The following is a 14,601-nucleotide window of genomic DNA, read 5'->3' as shown; positions in this document are numbered from 1 at the left end:
ACGGGGTCGTTTTGTCGAAGCTTCTCCTGTCAGGCCAGTTAGTTAGATTCAGTTTCCAGTTACCCAGTTAAGCAGCAACACTTGGAGGGATCAACAACTTTTGCGGAAATATAAAACATGTCCTATTCCAGCCGTAAGTTAAGCTCGCGCATGGCGTAAATATCAATCTAATGTGTGTACATGCCGTCCCAGGATTTGGTTTCGACTTCCATCTGCCGGATGAGGGATGGTGCTACCCGAAGAACGACATGCACTTCATCCGTAGCGCGGAGTGGGTGCCCGTGGAGAAGGCAGGCGTGGGCCGCTCCTTTGCCAATCCCAATGGCGTGATCTATCCGCGGGTGGTCGGCATGATTCCACGCTACGGCGGCCACGTTCCGGGCAACAAATTTCGTGTGGGCAACACCTATGGCCGTTCCACCATCGACGCCAAGCGTCATCTGGCCCTCAATCATGATTGAGGAGCGAGTTATCGGAACACTAGCTCACCATTAGCCAACCAAATTCGCTGTGTTACGCTTACAGAAGCACCCGAAATAAATCGTATGCAGTAAAAGCCTGTAGAATATGGCAAATAGAAATAAAATCATACAAATCCAAATTTCCCAGAAAAGCACATCTAATTTATGATAGCTCTTTCGAGCAATAAAATGAATTTAACTTTAGATAAGAATATATTTGGTATGGCACGCAAGGTGCCAAAAACACTTTTCTCCTAACAAATTACAAGAAAATAACTATAATTATTGAATGCACGCGAAAACTTTAAAAATAAAATCTCAAAAAGTATTTAATTTATTATTTGTCTTTTACTACATTTCATATTTAATAATATTCAATATTTTTGTATAATAAAAATAAAATTGTTAGGAATAAGACGTAATTCTTCGAAATATTTCACAAAGTTATTACAATTATAAATAGGCGCGCAATTTGAATTCTTACTCCGCGCTCGTTACTTTCCTTTTTATTACTAATGTACTATCAGTGTTTGGGGTCATATTTTAAAAACTTTCTTAGGACTTTCCCTCTAAGAAAATCGTGAAATTTAAATTAATCCGCTATCACTTAGTGTTACCAACACGCAATGAGGGGTAAATACACTGTTTTGTTTGGATTTCGTTGGGTATTTTGGGGGCAGCTGGCGAAAGTCTTCCGGGAGAAATACAGTAAATAGAGTAAATACAAAATCATCGTTAGCAATCTGTAATATACGAAAACGAGCTGCTTTCGCAGTAGCAAAGATCGGCGACTGATCCACGATGGTCATCAATTGCCTTAACATCTTCAGACGTGGCCTCCACACGAGTTCCGCCCGATTGCAGGTGATCCAAAGCGCCACGCCCACCAAGCGGATATGCATCGTGGGCGCCGGACCCGCCGGCTTCTATGCCGCCCAATTGATCCTCAAGCAGCTGGACAATTGCGTGGTGGACGTGGTCGAGAAGCTGCCGGTTCCCTTCGGACTGGTGCGGTAAGCAGAACTATCTTTATAAGGCGGTGCTGTTGGCTGCCAGGCCAAAGCCAAATATTGGACCCACAACGGAGCGGAAGATGCCAGTGAAGTATGCTGTAGTGTACGAAAAGTGTGTAGTCCTTGCAAGAAATCCGGGGTTAATGCAAATACATACCTCCCACCTGGTCAAGACTCCACAGGGGATTGGCTGCAATCAGTGACGGAGTGATGATCACCAGGAGAAATAAACTGAGTGGATTGCCGCCTAGCACCTGCATCTTGGAAGCCAAACTGTGACAACCACTCCGAAATCAAATGCTTATATCCGCACACTATTGCGTGTGCACGGCATTCCATCGCACTTATCGACTAACGACTTGTCCCATTATGCAAATCGCACATTGCAGCTTTGGCGTTGCGCCCGATCATCCGGAGGTCAAGAACGTAATCAACACCTTCACCAAGACCGCCGAGCATCCGCGTCTGCGTTACTATGGCAACATATCGCTTGGCACGGATGTCAGTCTGCGGGAGCTGAGAGATCGATACCATGCCGTGCTCCTCACCTACGGAGCGGACCAGGATCGGCAGCTAGAGCTGGAGAACGAGCAGTTGGATAATGTGATATCAGCCCGGAAATTTGTGGCCTGGTATAATGGATTGCCGGGTGCGGAAAACTTGGCTCCGGATCTTAGTGGTCGTGATGTAACAATTGTGGGTCAGGGCAACGTGGCTGTGGATGTGGCCAGGATGCTGCTTAGTCCCTTGGATGCTCTCAAGGTGAGTTTCTTTTAAATACCCATTTATATCGAAGATTATCAAGTGCATTGTTGCAGACTACGGACACAACTGAGTATGCCTTGGAAGCGCTTTCTCGCAGCCAAGTGGAACGAGTCCATCTGGTTGGCAGACGAGGTCCTCTGCAAGCCGCCTTCACCATCAAGGAGCTGCGGGAGATGCTCAAGCTTCCCAATGTAGACACTCGATGGCGTACTGAGGATTTCTCGGGTGAGAATTGTGAAGTAAATAGTCGTATTTATTTATTATGACGTCCTATTTTTAAGGCATTGACATGCAGCTGGATAAACTTCAGCGGCCTCGCAAGAGACTCACCGAACTGATGCTTAAGAGTCTAAAGGAGCAGGGCAGGAGCTCCGGCTCAAAACAGTTCCTGCCCATCTTTCTGCGCGCTCCGAAGGCGATAGCTCCAGGGGAAATGGAGTTTTCCGTCACGGAACTGCATCAGGAAGCAGCAGTGCCCACCAGTTCCACAGAGCGTCTTCCCTCGCACTTAATCCTGCGCAGCATTGGCTACAAATCGACTTGCGTGGATACGGGCATCAAATTTGACACTCGACGAGGTCGCGTTCACAACATTGATGGTCGGATTCTCAAGGATGATGCTACGGGGGAGGTGGACCCTGGACTTTATGTAGCTGGCTGGCTAGGAACTGGACCCACTGGCGTTATTGTGACCACCATGAACGGCGCCTTTGCGGTAGCCAAGACCATCTGCGATGACATAAACACGAATGCTCTGGACACCAGTTCTGTCAAACCAGGATACGATGCGGATGGCAAACGAGTGGTTACTTGGGATGGCTGGCAGCGAATTAATGATGTTGAAAGCGCAGCGGGAAAAACCAAGGGAAAGCCGCGCGAAAAGATTGTTAACATTGAGGAAATGTTACGGGTGGCTGGCGTCTGATGCCAGTATTCCATGGGTTGCGGTTGACAATAGTTTCCTTTTAGAACAAATCTAGCTTTCTTTATTTATCTGTCGTTTGAGGCCTTTGTAATTTGTTGTAAATATACAAGTCATTTATAAAACAATTGTAAATCTCTAGTATCCAAATTTGTTGTGGAAGATAAATTATAGAGAGTTACGAGAATGGACCACGCTATAACGCCGGAACCGCACTTGGTACCAGGGTAAGCAAATTGAATTGCTCCACTGATGGATGAATTTATCAAAGATGTTGCTTTATCTTTTAGTTACACGGGTCACTGCGCCCAGAATCGCGACCGAGTGGGCCGAACTTATGGCCGTCAGACGCACAAGCTGTTAATAGACCCCTGTATTTACCACGCACCCGAACTGATAGTGGCTCCCATACATGCCAAGCGCGGCCTCAAGGACTATCCCACAGAGCAGGAGCTGAAGATTCTGCGCACTCGCGAGGGTTTGGTGGACTCCGTTTACCGGCATCCCATATTACCAGGCTACGCCGGCTTTGTCCCGAACAAAGTGAGTCAGATTGGCAAGCGATATGTTGCTGCCGCATCCGCTGGAGTAGCTCGGCATGAGACGCTTATGGAGTTGTATCGGTGCGAGAACCGGACGCTCAGGCATCGTGATCTGCTGGAGAGTGGGAACGGTCTCTTCGACCGCAAGATCAACGAAAGACTGCTGCCACAGACCTACTACCGATCGCCCCTGATCCCGGTGACCGGAGTGTCCAAGGGCATTAAGGATGAGTCGTGTCCGCCGAAAACGGAGAAACTCTGCTATAGCAAGTTCACATCGCCACACTTCCTGGAGGATGAAGATGCCGACAAGTTCATAATCAATGGTTACTCCGGCCACATTCCCATGTCAGTGACCCGATTCGGGGAGTCCAACAAGGTGCTGACCAACCGAGCACTGTGCAGCTTCTCGGACTATATGTACAAGCGGAAGCGGGACACGTGGTGTTGTGGCCAGGATCTCAGCCGGCCGGCCATCACCTGCCCGCCCGTGGGACACTTCGTCGTCTACCACGAGGACAGCGGAATGGTGCCCAACTATGCGGGTCACGTTCCCGGAGAGACGTACAAGTTCGGACGCACCTACGCCAAGACCACCTACGATGCGAAGCGCTGGCTGGAGGTGCACAAGAATCTTACCGTGCTGCCCGAGGTGGCCAATCTGGATTACGCCTATTGAGGAGATCCACCTGCGGGTATTTTTCCTCTGGGCATGTTCGAATTGTAACGCTTTTTTCAAAGCCTTGCCACCCCACATCGCAAGTGCAGCATTTATTGTCCTTGTCTCATCTGGTCCCACTGGCGATTGTTGTGTTGTATCGATACAACAACAACATCTCCAGCTTTCTATCTACGTCGTTCGTTGCAGCAAATAAATAAGTTTTAATTGATTGTGCGCCTTTAAAATGTACGAATTGTGGCTAATGCCGTGACCAACTGCAGTGTAGTGCCTCTAATAGTTGGCACCAGTGTAAAATCGGCTGTTCGGGGACCAAAAGAAGCCTAAAGTGTCCATAAAACGCCAAAGGAAAAATCTTTAGAATCGAATTCGAACAATTCAAACACACACACGTAGTGCTGCACCGTTCACACACCGCCGTAGAGTACAGTACCGCAGTGCGTGCGAGCGAAACGACCCGTGTCTCGGCAGATAACATACATTTGTATACCTCTCTTTCAAGTGGTGAGTTGAATGCCGATTATGCACCCTGCACGCGTCGCGCCGAGCATTGTATGCAATAAGTGAAGTGCACAGCCGCGAAAAAAAGGAACAGTATAGTGAAACAGGAAACCCCCTGGAAACTCAAATTGCCTATCTGCACAGATCCCTATAGAACTCCCCTCTCACCCCCTTATTCACAACCGAGATTTATGGCGGGAACTCGAACGGAGTGTGCGCACAGGTCACTAACAAGTCGGTGCGACCCCAACTGCGGTCGACTTGTTTATTAAGAGCGAACAAACGAACAAAAATAAAAACAAAAATATATATGTAATTTGTTGTAGCAGGTGAGATTTACGACTCTATGTTGAATTCGGAGAGGAGAGAGTTCTTCGTATTGAGAACGGGGGCGAATGGGAAACCGTGAAAAACCGCCAAAATGGGTTGAGTTCTTTTTGCATCGATTTTCCCGGCCGGAATGAGAAAATTTCAAATTGTGGTTTTTAACCGATTATGAATTAAACTAAATAGTTAAAAGAAATACATAACTAACAACTTGATATCTTGGAAAATGTATTAGTGTATATTATAACTTGAAATGTAATATATAGACCATTCTTAAAACGCCGTATATCGATATAATTAATAGTTAAAGTGCAACTATATACATATATTTGTTTATTAATCAATGTTTTTGTTCGCTTCTTCCTTGTCCATTGAAGTACGAGAAGGACATTAACAGTGCATTGTGCAATCGAAACAAACAGTGAATTAAAACAGTGAAATTGAGACAGAAAGATAATATTAGAAATATAACGGAACCAGTAATACTCCATTGAGAAGCAGGTACATAGTAACGGTTGCACTCTTTTCCAATTACAGAAGAGCGAGTAGAGTGATGAGCGAATCTCTATCTTCTCAAGTGGAGGAGACCAAGGTGTCCGATGAAGATGGTGTAAAAGAGAAAGCTGAAGTGTCCACCGCCAAAGATTCGGCGGAAACGGCTATGGAAGTGGAGGCAGATGATGCTGGTGGTCAGCAGCCGGAGCAAAGTAAATTGTTGGATAAGGAGAAATCTGCCACGGTGGACATAAACACACTCACTCCCTCGACGCCCTCACAAACCCCGCCACAACTGCTGGCCGGCGAAACAGCCACATCGGGAAGCACGGCCGTCATTCCGGAAAACATCCTGTCCCCGCCCAAGTCAGAAACTCAAACCGATGAGACTAACACGGCAACATCGACGTCCTGCTCCCCAGCCTCTGACGGTCAGCGGTCGCCGGCGGCGGAGCAACAGTCATCGGCACCTCCGCCACAGGCGCAGGCCCCAGCGGAGCCGGTCAATGGCTCCGTACCAAAGTCGGGGAAACCACTCTCCACAGCGCTTAGCGGCAAGAAGACCAGCAAAGCGGCCACTACGTCACCACGTGCATCCCGATGCCGCAAAACCAAGGCGCTGCCCATGTACGAAAGCGAAATCAGCGACAACAAGATGGGTATCAAACTGTGCATCAAGAAATCTGATGCCGGTGAAGGCGCACCTGCTGGTGTCACATCTCCGCCAGTTACAGTTCCCGCAGCAACAAAAACTGTGCGCAAGCGCGTCCGTAAACCAAAGCAACAGGACAGCGATGAGGCCGAGTATGAGCCGCGCAAGAAAAAAGGCGGAGGAGGTGGTAGTGGCGGTGAAAAGAAGGTTTCAACGAGTCCGGATGCTGCGGAGGCGGCTGGCGAGCCAATCGAGCAGAGTGTCTGGGCTCAAAAGCTGCCCGAGGAAGTCCTATTCAGGGTGAGAATTAAACCAAGCAGCATATAAATGGTGTTCGTAATATGAATTAATTTTACAGATCTTTGAGCATGCTGTGGATACACAGGGCTGCCTGCCCACCCTGTTTCGGCTTGGCAGAGTTTGCTCGCTCTGGCGACAGGTTTCTCTTAGGCCTACTCTGTGGCGCACCATGGATCTTACCACATGGGTCAAAGAGAAGTATCGCACCGAACTCAAGCTCAAGTGGTTTGTCGACAACCGCTGCAGTGCCTGTACAGACTTGAATGTTTGTAAGTTGAAAAGAATGGTCTTGAGACTATAATTTAATTTGAATATATCTCCTTTCAGCCAATTGGAAAATATCAGACATAAATTGCTTCCTTGCCAAATTGTCAAGCGGATGCCCGAATCTCCAAGGCATTACGCTCTCCGGCTGGAAAGGTTTCACCTCGGATCATCTTACGTATTTGGTGGATAACATGCACAAGTTGCAGCGCCTGGACTTAAGTTCCATCAATGTATGTTGTGGCCTGTGGTTGCGAAGCTATATCTGATCCAAATTTGTATCACAGGTTGAGATGAATGCCAGCAAGAGCGCCGTGGGTGTCAACTCCCTATGTAATGCACTACAGACTATGGGCAGCCGTCTAACGCATCTCTATTTGGCGCACAATCGTCTGGCAGGAATACCACAAATAGTCGGAATTCTTTCGGTGAGTACAACGCTTTATTACCATTTATTTTGTATGGCTTATTGGCTTCTTTTTCATATTGCAGACGCACTGTCCGAATCTAACATTATTGGATCTCTCGAACGTGACCACTCAGGCCACATCACACGGTGTACTCCACATTGAGAAGTTACAGCGTGGCTGCCAGAAGCTAAAGGTCCTGCGTGTGACAAACTCTCATATAACGCCAAGCACGGCATCAATGCAGGAAATTGTAAGATTCGCATTTCAATGTACGAAATACGTTCTAAAAGAAAACATTTGCAGATGGACTCACCTGGCTTCCCAGAACTTGAAGAACTGTCCGTGGCTGCCTTAACAGATGAATCCCGCATCATAAGCGACGACCATCTGCAACGCATCCTTAAGAGCAGCTCCAAGCTAAAGCTACTGGACGTACGCAACTGCACACGGCTGACGCACGAGAGCCTAATCCGCCTGCCTGCCTGGGATATCAAGCATTTATTCCTGTCAGGTTGCTCAGTCACACGGGATATGGGGTATGTCTAATAAGTATTATTATGCAGAACACAGTCTAATGAAAAGTTTTCCCAACGAAGGTCGGGTCTGGAACTCATTGCCTCAAAGTGGGCGCACAGTCTCATAGAACTGGATTTGGCTTGGGCGAATATGCAGCAGCCCATTGATAATGCGTTGCGCGCCCTAGCAGAAAAGGGCAGAGATTCGCCGTTGGCGTGAGTATATATTGAACTAATGTATCTATTGTGTGCTAATAAATTTCAATTTATTTCTGCCCTGCAGTCATTTAAATCTGTGCGGCTCGTCTGTTTCCGATGAGGCGGTAAAGGAAATACTGACGAACTGCCAAAATATGAGCTCCATCAACCTGGCATCGTGCCGTGGTCTGCCGCGTGGCGTCAAGCGGCTAATGCAGGGGCCGCAGGAGCTAGGCGAACTCCGGGAGGTTCTGGGGGTGCAGCTGAAGAGCAGCAGCGGGAGCAACTAATCCAGTCAGTGGGCAAATCCACACATCGGTTTTATTGTTGATCAGGCGGGCCAAGTTTAAATGTAATTTAAATTGTTGCATCCCTCTTCGCGCGAAAGGCGTTTAGCGCTTTGTTGATTTTGTAATGTAGTCCGCAAACATATTGCAATATTTGCATATTTGCAATCGCTTGCATCTTCCAATAATGCTTATCTTGTTAATAGGCCCTAGAGCGTAACTACTGTACTAGCATAGTATTCTCTTCTGCACAGCGGCAGCAGTGAGTTTCTCCCTTTTGTGGATGTGCCCGCATTAGATGCTGTGCGAATAAGCAACCTTTTGTAAATGCAATATGTATTCATAGCTAAGTTGATTCGAATTTTTTGCAGCGCGAAAATCATTTCCTTTCGAAGACAACCGTTGCAACGATTTTCAATGATTTTTTTTAGTATATATGATGGTATATATATATATATATATATATATATATATATATATTTACTGAATTATTGATAGTTAAGTCCGACCATTGAGCGTTTGTAAAGTATGTATACAAGAATTTAAAATAAGTTTAAAGTGTATAATTCGCAATACAAAAAGAATATATTTACCATAAAGTAGTCGTCAATTCAAAGTCGCCAAGGCAATTTGTAGAATGTTTTAATCCGACAAGAATGTACATATTGGCGTTAGAAAAACTTTCCGATTGGATGTTTTTATATAAAAAAAAGTAACCATTTATAAAGGTAACGCATATACCACACATACATAACATAAATTAAAACAATTCAATTGTTAAGCATTAATAGCAGTTAAGAGACGGCAATTAAAGGTACATTTAATTTAAAATAAACGCAAACATTTTCAATCTACACCCGGCATTATCTCTTGACAGCAAAACACACCGCTCCGTCGGGTTTATAGTATAATTTTATTCAAATATGCGGGAGATAATATTGCATTACGAGCTATGTACGGCCAAGACAGCAATAACAGTACGAACCCAATTTTGGGTTCGGATACCTCAGTCCTATATCGTATCGATCAGATCATTTAGTTCTTCTGAAGCTTGTCCACGTCCTGAATGTAATCAGTGCCGACCTTCACGATGGCGGCGCCAGTTCCCAAGCCCGCCAGGGTCGCCAGCAGCGCATTGTCCTGTGGCAGGGCGGACTTGATGAGCGCCCAGGCCAGAACGGATCCCATGGAGAACAGGGTGGCGCCGAGCAGAGCATATGCACCTCGCTTGTTGTTCTTCACGTCCTTCAGATGGGGCCTGCCGTAAATGTAGAAGGCACTGCCCACCACCGCAGAGATGAGGAACACGTTCGTCAGGTCCTTCTTGGGCAGGATTTTGGGCACGATCTGGGGGTTCATAACATTCACCGCAAGGGCTCCGTAGCTCACCAGGCCGTGCAGCGGTATGTAGTAGTTGAACACATTATCCCGGGTAAAGGGCTTGAGTCCCACTTTGTCGCATATGCTGCAGGCGTCTTTTGACTGTGTCCCGGCCATTATTTTTGGTGAAAATGCAATTAAGTTTTTGGATCCCGGTGAGGTCGACGAGTCTTCTTCTTCTTGTTATGTAAAGAATAGGGCTGCCAGGTCGCGATATATGTGAAAGTTATGCCGGGCTTCGCGGACAATCTGCAAATTGAATATCACTGGTTCTAGGTAGATATGTGTAAAGATGTAAATGTTTTGGCCAATATATGTCAATGTCTGAGTGTTCCTAATATATTAATGTACACATTTGACAGTGAGGCGTACGTGTTTTCAAAGGCTTTAACGCATGGAAGGCTCATATGAGTGGGCGTATTAGCAGAACATTAGCCCTGATATTTGGTGAATGTATAATAAAAACAAAGGTTACACCTATTTTCTTGGCTGGTTTTTTAAAAATTTTCAAATTATTTATATTAGTGGTTCCGGAACGAGTCACCTTTTTGAACAAGAAGTGTCAACTCTGTTGAACAGCCGGCACGGTGTGCAAAACCAGGTGGCAACACCAGCCGGCGCAGGAGAATGAGTGGAGGAGTGCCTGAGAGGTGGGAGGACCGAATGGGGAGAGACAGAGAGCGAAATAGGTGCGAAAAATTTGTAGTTGCCTGGAAATTCCTCGATTTAAATTTGCAAAAAGTAAATATCAGCCGCCCCAAAGCAACGTCGATAAATGTGCGCGCCTAGCGAGCAGAGAACAACCAACACCAGCTCCTGAAGCACTTCAGTCCAGAGATATCGACGAGAGCCACAGTGAAGCAGATCCGTGAACGACATGTTGACGCACAAAACTTGTCAGGCACGTAAGAAAATGCAGGTGAGTGCGCCAAATGAAAACGGAAAGGAAAGCGGACACCAAAGCCCAAACTAATTCAATTAAACCGCCGGACGCCAGGTTTCCTTCGTGATACGGGACGCCGAGGAGAAACAGCACCGGAATGGCGTCAACGCTCTGCAGCTGGATGCTAATAACGGCAAGTTGTACTCCGCCGGTCGAGACGCCATCATCCGTGTGTGGAATACACGGACGGACTCCAGCGAGAAGTACATACAATCGATGGAGCACCACAACGACTGGGTCAACGACATAGTACTTTGCTGCAATGGCAGGAACCGTGAGTTGCTCCACAGATCAGTTTAGCCATTCATATATCATTCAATCCTTCGCACTCATAGTTATTAGCGCCAGCTGTGATACCACGGTGAAGGTGTGGAACGCCCAGAAAGGCTTCTGCATGTCCACCCTGCGGACCCATCGCGACTACGTACAGGCGTTGGCCTACGCCAAGGATCGAGAGCAGGTGGCCAGCGCTGGGCTGGACAAGGCCATCTTCCTGTGGGACGTGAACACACTGACCGCGCTCACGGCGAGCAATAACACGGTTACCACCTCTAGTCTAACCGGGTCCAAGGACTCCATCTACAGCTTGGCCATGAATCCATCGGGCACCGTGATTGTGAGCGGGTCCACGGAAAATATACTGCGTATCTGGGATCCCCGCACCTGTATGCGCATCATGAAGCTGCGAGGCCATACGGAGAACGTGCGCTGCTTGGTGGTGTCGCCCGATGGAAACCAGGTGGTGTCTGGCAGTTCCGACGGCACGATCAAGGTGTGGAACCTGGGCCAACAGCGCTGTGTTCAAACCATCCACGTGCACAAAGAGGGCGTGTGGTCGCTGCTGATGAGCGAGAACTTCCAGTACATCATCTCCGGCAGCCGTGATCGCAACATCATTGTGACCGAGATGCGGAACCCTAGTAACAAGACGCTTGTTTGCGAGGAGCAGGCGCCCGTGCTGAGTCTGGGCTACAACATCGACAAGACTGGGGTGTGGGCCACCACCTGGAACTCGGACATTCGCTGCTGGAAGCTGCCCATGTACGACAGGTGCACATTGAATTCCTCGGGCGGAATGGACGCACAGTGGACACAGGGCGGCACTGAGGTGGCCTGCATAAAAGGTGGAGCCGCCATCAAAGAGTGCGCGGTGCTGAACGACAAGCGTTATATAATAACCAAGGACTCACAAGATCAGGTCGTGGTGTACGATGTGCTGAGAGTTGTCAAAAAAGAGCAATTGGGCGCCGTTGACTACGAAGCGGAGGTGAAGAAGCGTAATAAGCAGGTTTACATTCCAAACTGGTTCACTGTTGATCTAAAAACCGGGGTGAGTTAACCTCTATTGAAGCTTAAGTTCGTTTAACTTAATAATACTTTGCAGATGCCAACGATTGTATTGGGCCAGGAGGAAGTCGATTGCTTTTCCGCTTGGGTTTCCATTGAAGCTGGACTGCCGGAGTGCGTCGATCCCACAACAGAGATTAAGGTTGATCGCTCATCAGACCCTTTCACAAACTAAATGCTTATTAAAAAGCTTTGTTTTTTATAGATCAACTATGGCAAGTTACTTTTAGAGGCCCTGCTAGAGTACTGGACACCACCGCATAGCATACCACCAAACGAAATGGAACCCGATATGCACGGCAATGGCTACTTCCAAGTGCCCAAGCACACGCCCGTCATCTTTAGGTTAGTGGCTGCGATATAACCTTATCTGCACCATAACTAATTTCTCAAATTTCTGGCTAAATTAAACAGTGAAGTGGGCGGCCGCACTGTTTGTCGACTTTTGGTACGCGATGCAGCTGGAGATAGCGAAAGTACCCTGCTCCACGAAACGGCGCCACAGTGGGTGACCGACGTGGTGATCGAGAAGAACATTCCCAAGTTCCTCAAAATACCGTTCTTCCTGCAACCTCACCCGCAAATGACCAAGCCTGAACGAACGAAGAAGGTAGTCGTCCTCGATACCAAACCAAACTCATGTTCTAACACGATTTATATTCACTTTGTAGGATCGTCTGGTGGCTAATGAATTTATTCAGTGTCGCAAGGTCTGCGAGCACGTGCTTGAAAAGGTGCTGAATGCGGAAACCACTCCAAGTGGGGGCAATGCTAACAATTCACTGCAGAATAGCCAGAGCGATGCTAATTCGGAGGGATCCCAACTGCCAGCTGAGGAACGAATTGAACTGTGGTGTAACGATGTGGTAAGACAAATGGACAAATCTCATTTAAGGGCCTTCGTTCACCGTCTTTCCTTTAAAGGTTGTGGACCCCAACATGGACCTGCGCACGGTGCGCCACTTTATCTGGAAGCAGTCGACCGATCTAACGTTTCAGTACAAGACCAAACAGAATTTCAACTACGATGGTAAATAAGAGAGCCCACGCATAGACCAACACAAGAACTCCTATCACAAACACAACGCATACTTGATTTCTGCAATTGCCATTGCCTAACCGAGAGTTGTGCTTATATATATCCGCCCCATAGGTTCGATCGGGGATAGCTTGGAGCGCGTGACGCGCAAGTATTGAACGCTGGCAAGTGATCTCCCGCCTAACCGAAGCAGTACCGATGCATTATTGAATGAGAACGAGATTGAGCAGATCGATTAACAATTTATATTTTTATAAGTTGATTTTGCAATATATTTGAGTTAACTTGCGATTCGTCTCGTTGACAAACACAAACACATTCAAGGAGAATCTGTACGAGCGTTAACTTTAAATTTAAAAGTGCACCGGAGTACTTTTGTTTGTTCACTTCTCGTTAGGAATAAATATGTACTTCAGATTCAGACTTATAACAATTAAGCTTGCGACACACACGCAGATAAGCATTGCAAGGGAGTAACTGCAGACATACCATTAAATCGTATTTGCATCTGAAGCAACTAGACCTAGAGTATTGCGCATATATGTATGTATGTAATATTCACACTTGTTTCACATTAGGTTTATACATAATTATTTACATAGTACATACTTGTACATAGGTATAAGAAATCTGTTAAATATACAGAAAAATCAATGCAATGGTAGTAGCCCAACTTGTAAAGAGCTCTATGCAAGCCAATTTGTACATAAGTAATAAGCGAAAATCGAAAACCAGGATGAAAATCAATTAAAGTTATTAAATTTGGAAATCAAGCCTGTCTCTCAGTCCCTAAGATGATTACCCGCCCTCTTAACTAACAACTAGGAGTGCGCTCCTAACGCCGACGTCGGGTGCCCGCCACTCGGGAATAGGACTCGATGCAGGTCAGCAGGCTGAGCAGCTGTTGCTTCAGCGTCGAGGGTATGTGGTATCCGTGGATAATCCTTCGTGGCGCATTGCTTGTCCGAATCAGCCAGCGGGCGACCAGCCAGAGGCAGTTTTCGCGCAGCGATCTCATCGGAAAATGGATCAGCACTTCGCTGCGCACATCAACCAGCTGATCCGGACTCTGCTGGTTCTTTGGCACCCGCACCCGTATCGGCTGAAAGATCCTCTGTGAGCGTACGTGCATCCGTTCGCCCGTGTAGTAATCCCGGAACAGCCAGCTGTGCGTGGTGAACGTGTTCACGCGCACCTCCTCGAAGGGCTTGAGGGTAAGGTACATGTTCTCCCGATCCCGCTCGCACACCCAGTACAGATCCAGGGTGCGGTAGGTGGTGTTTGCAAACAGCACGTACACCTCCACCTTTCCCTGATCAGCGCCCACCAGGTGCTGGCCGTCGCGGTTGTTCTGCGCTATTTGGAGCGCCATCTCTAGCAGCGTGCTAAGCCGATCTGCAATGGCTGCCAAATCAATTTTCGTTGTTTTTCGTTCGCACAAGCCGTGGTAATTGGATTGAATCAAAACACAACAAGCTAACAACAAGTATAGATAAAATTCACTTCTTATCAGTTACGGTAACATTTTTCCTGCTGCGTGTCGCTGCAGCTGGCCACACTT

General features: G+C 47.2%; 8 protein-coding genes across 9 annotated transcripts; 5 read left to right on the top strand and 3 right to left on the bottom strand.

Moving 5' to 3' along the window:
- The first annotated feature begins 22 nt into the window (after positions 1-22).
- LOC6608634 (protein FAM166B) lies at positions 23-601 on the top strand. The gene is made up of 2 exons (XM_002033332.2): positions 23-133; positions 193-601. The coding sequence occupies exons 1-2, from the start codon at positions 118-120 to the stop codon at positions 459-461; spliced, it is 285 nt and encodes a 94-aa protein (XP_002033368.1). The 5' UTR covers positions 23-117; the 3' UTR covers positions 462-601.
- Positions 602-991: 390 nt separating this feature from the next.
- On the top strand, positions 992-3,289 carry LOC6608632 (NADPH:adrenodoxin oxidoreductase, mitochondrial). Its single transcript, XM_002033330.2, has 4 exons — positions 992-1,474; positions 1,864-2,236; positions 2,293-2,464; positions 2,521-3,289. The coding sequence occupies exons 1-4, from the start codon at positions 1,263-1,265 to the stop codon at positions 3,162-3,164; spliced, it is 1,401 nt and encodes a 466-aa protein (XP_002033366.1). The 5' UTR covers positions 992-1,262; the 3' UTR covers positions 3,165-3,289.
- On the bottom strand, positions 1,474-1,801 carry LOC6608633. The gene is made up of 2 exons (XM_002033331.2): positions 1,632-1,801; positions 1,474-1,570 (listed from the first exon to the last, which is right to left on the bottom strand). Exons 1-2 carry the CDS (start codon positions 1,732-1,734, stop codon positions 1,491-1,493), a joined length of 183 nt encoding a protein of 60 aa, XP_002033367.1. The 5' UTR covers positions 1,735-1,801; the 3' UTR covers positions 1,474-1,490.
- Positions 3,290-3,297: 8 nt separating the features above from the next.
- LOC6608631 (UPF0605 protein CG18335) lies at positions 3,298-4,593 on the top strand. The gene is made up of 2 exons (XM_002033329.2): positions 3,298-3,388; positions 3,452-4,593. Exons 1-2 carry the CDS (start codon positions 3,348-3,350, stop codon positions 4,380-4,382), a joined length of 972 nt encoding a protein of 323 aa, XP_002033365.1. The 5' UTR covers positions 3,298-3,347; the 3' UTR covers positions 4,383-4,593.
- On the top strand, positions 4,526-9,185 carry LOC6608630 (F-box/LRR-repeat protein 6). Of its 2 annotated transcripts, none has more exons than XM_032715393.1 (9): positions 4,526-4,610; positions 5,748-6,657; positions 6,716-6,926; positions 6,985-7,154; positions 7,209-7,349; positions 7,414-7,581; positions 7,635-7,867; positions 7,928-8,062; positions 8,130-9,185. In XM_032715393.1, the coding sequence occupies exons 2-9, from the start codon at positions 5,764-5,766 to the stop codon at positions 8,332-8,334; spliced, it is 2,157 nt and encodes a 718-aa protein (XP_032571284.1). In that variant the 5' UTR covers positions 4,526-4,610; positions 5,748-5,763; the 3' UTR covers positions 8,335-9,185. The 2 variants fall into 2 exon arrangements, with proteins under 2 accessions (XP_032571284.1, XP_002033364.1); XM_002033328.2 differs by having other exon boundaries at positions 4,531-4,886.
- A 40-nt stretch (positions 9,186-9,225) lies between these two features.
- Positions 9,226-9,916, bottom strand: LOC6608629. Its single transcript, XM_002033327.2, has one exon. The coding sequence runs from the start codon at positions 9,826-9,828 to the stop codon at positions 9,367-9,369; it is 462 nt and encodes a 153-aa protein (XP_002033363.1). The 5' UTR covers positions 9,829-9,916; the 3' UTR covers positions 9,226-9,366.
- Positions 9,917-10,341: 425 nt separating this feature from the next.
- On the top strand, positions 10,342-13,809 carry LOC6608628 (WD repeat-containing protein 48 homolog). The gene is made up of 9 exons (XM_002033326.2): positions 10,342-10,630; positions 10,709-10,928; positions 10,990-11,984; positions 12,039-12,143; positions 12,207-12,346; positions 12,416-12,611; positions 12,673-12,867; positions 12,926-13,031; positions 13,155-13,809. The coding sequence occupies exons 1-9, from the start codon at positions 10,589-10,591 to the stop codon at positions 13,196-13,198; spliced, it is 2,043 nt and encodes a 680-aa protein (XP_002033362.1). The 5' UTR covers positions 10,342-10,588; the 3' UTR covers positions 13,199-13,809.
- Positions 13,272-14,546, bottom strand: LOC6608627 (protein Vhl). Its single transcript, XM_002033325.2, has one exon. The coding sequence runs from the start codon at positions 14,410-14,412 to the stop codon at positions 13,876-13,878; it is 537 nt and encodes a 178-aa protein (XP_002033361.1). The 5' UTR covers positions 14,413-14,546; the 3' UTR covers positions 13,272-13,875.
- Positions 14,547-14,601: the final 55 nt, after the last annotated feature.

The sequence above is a fragment of the Drosophila sechellia genome, chromosome 2R, assembly GCF_004382195.2.
Source record: "Drosophila sechellia strain sech25 chromosome 2R, ASM438219v1, whole genome shotgun sequence".
In the NCBI taxonomy this organism is placed as follows: domain Eukaryota; kingdom Metazoa; phylum Arthropoda; class Insecta; order Diptera; family Drosophilidae; genus Drosophila; species Drosophila sechellia.
This window is presented reverse-complemented; position numbering and strand designations above follow the sequence as displayed.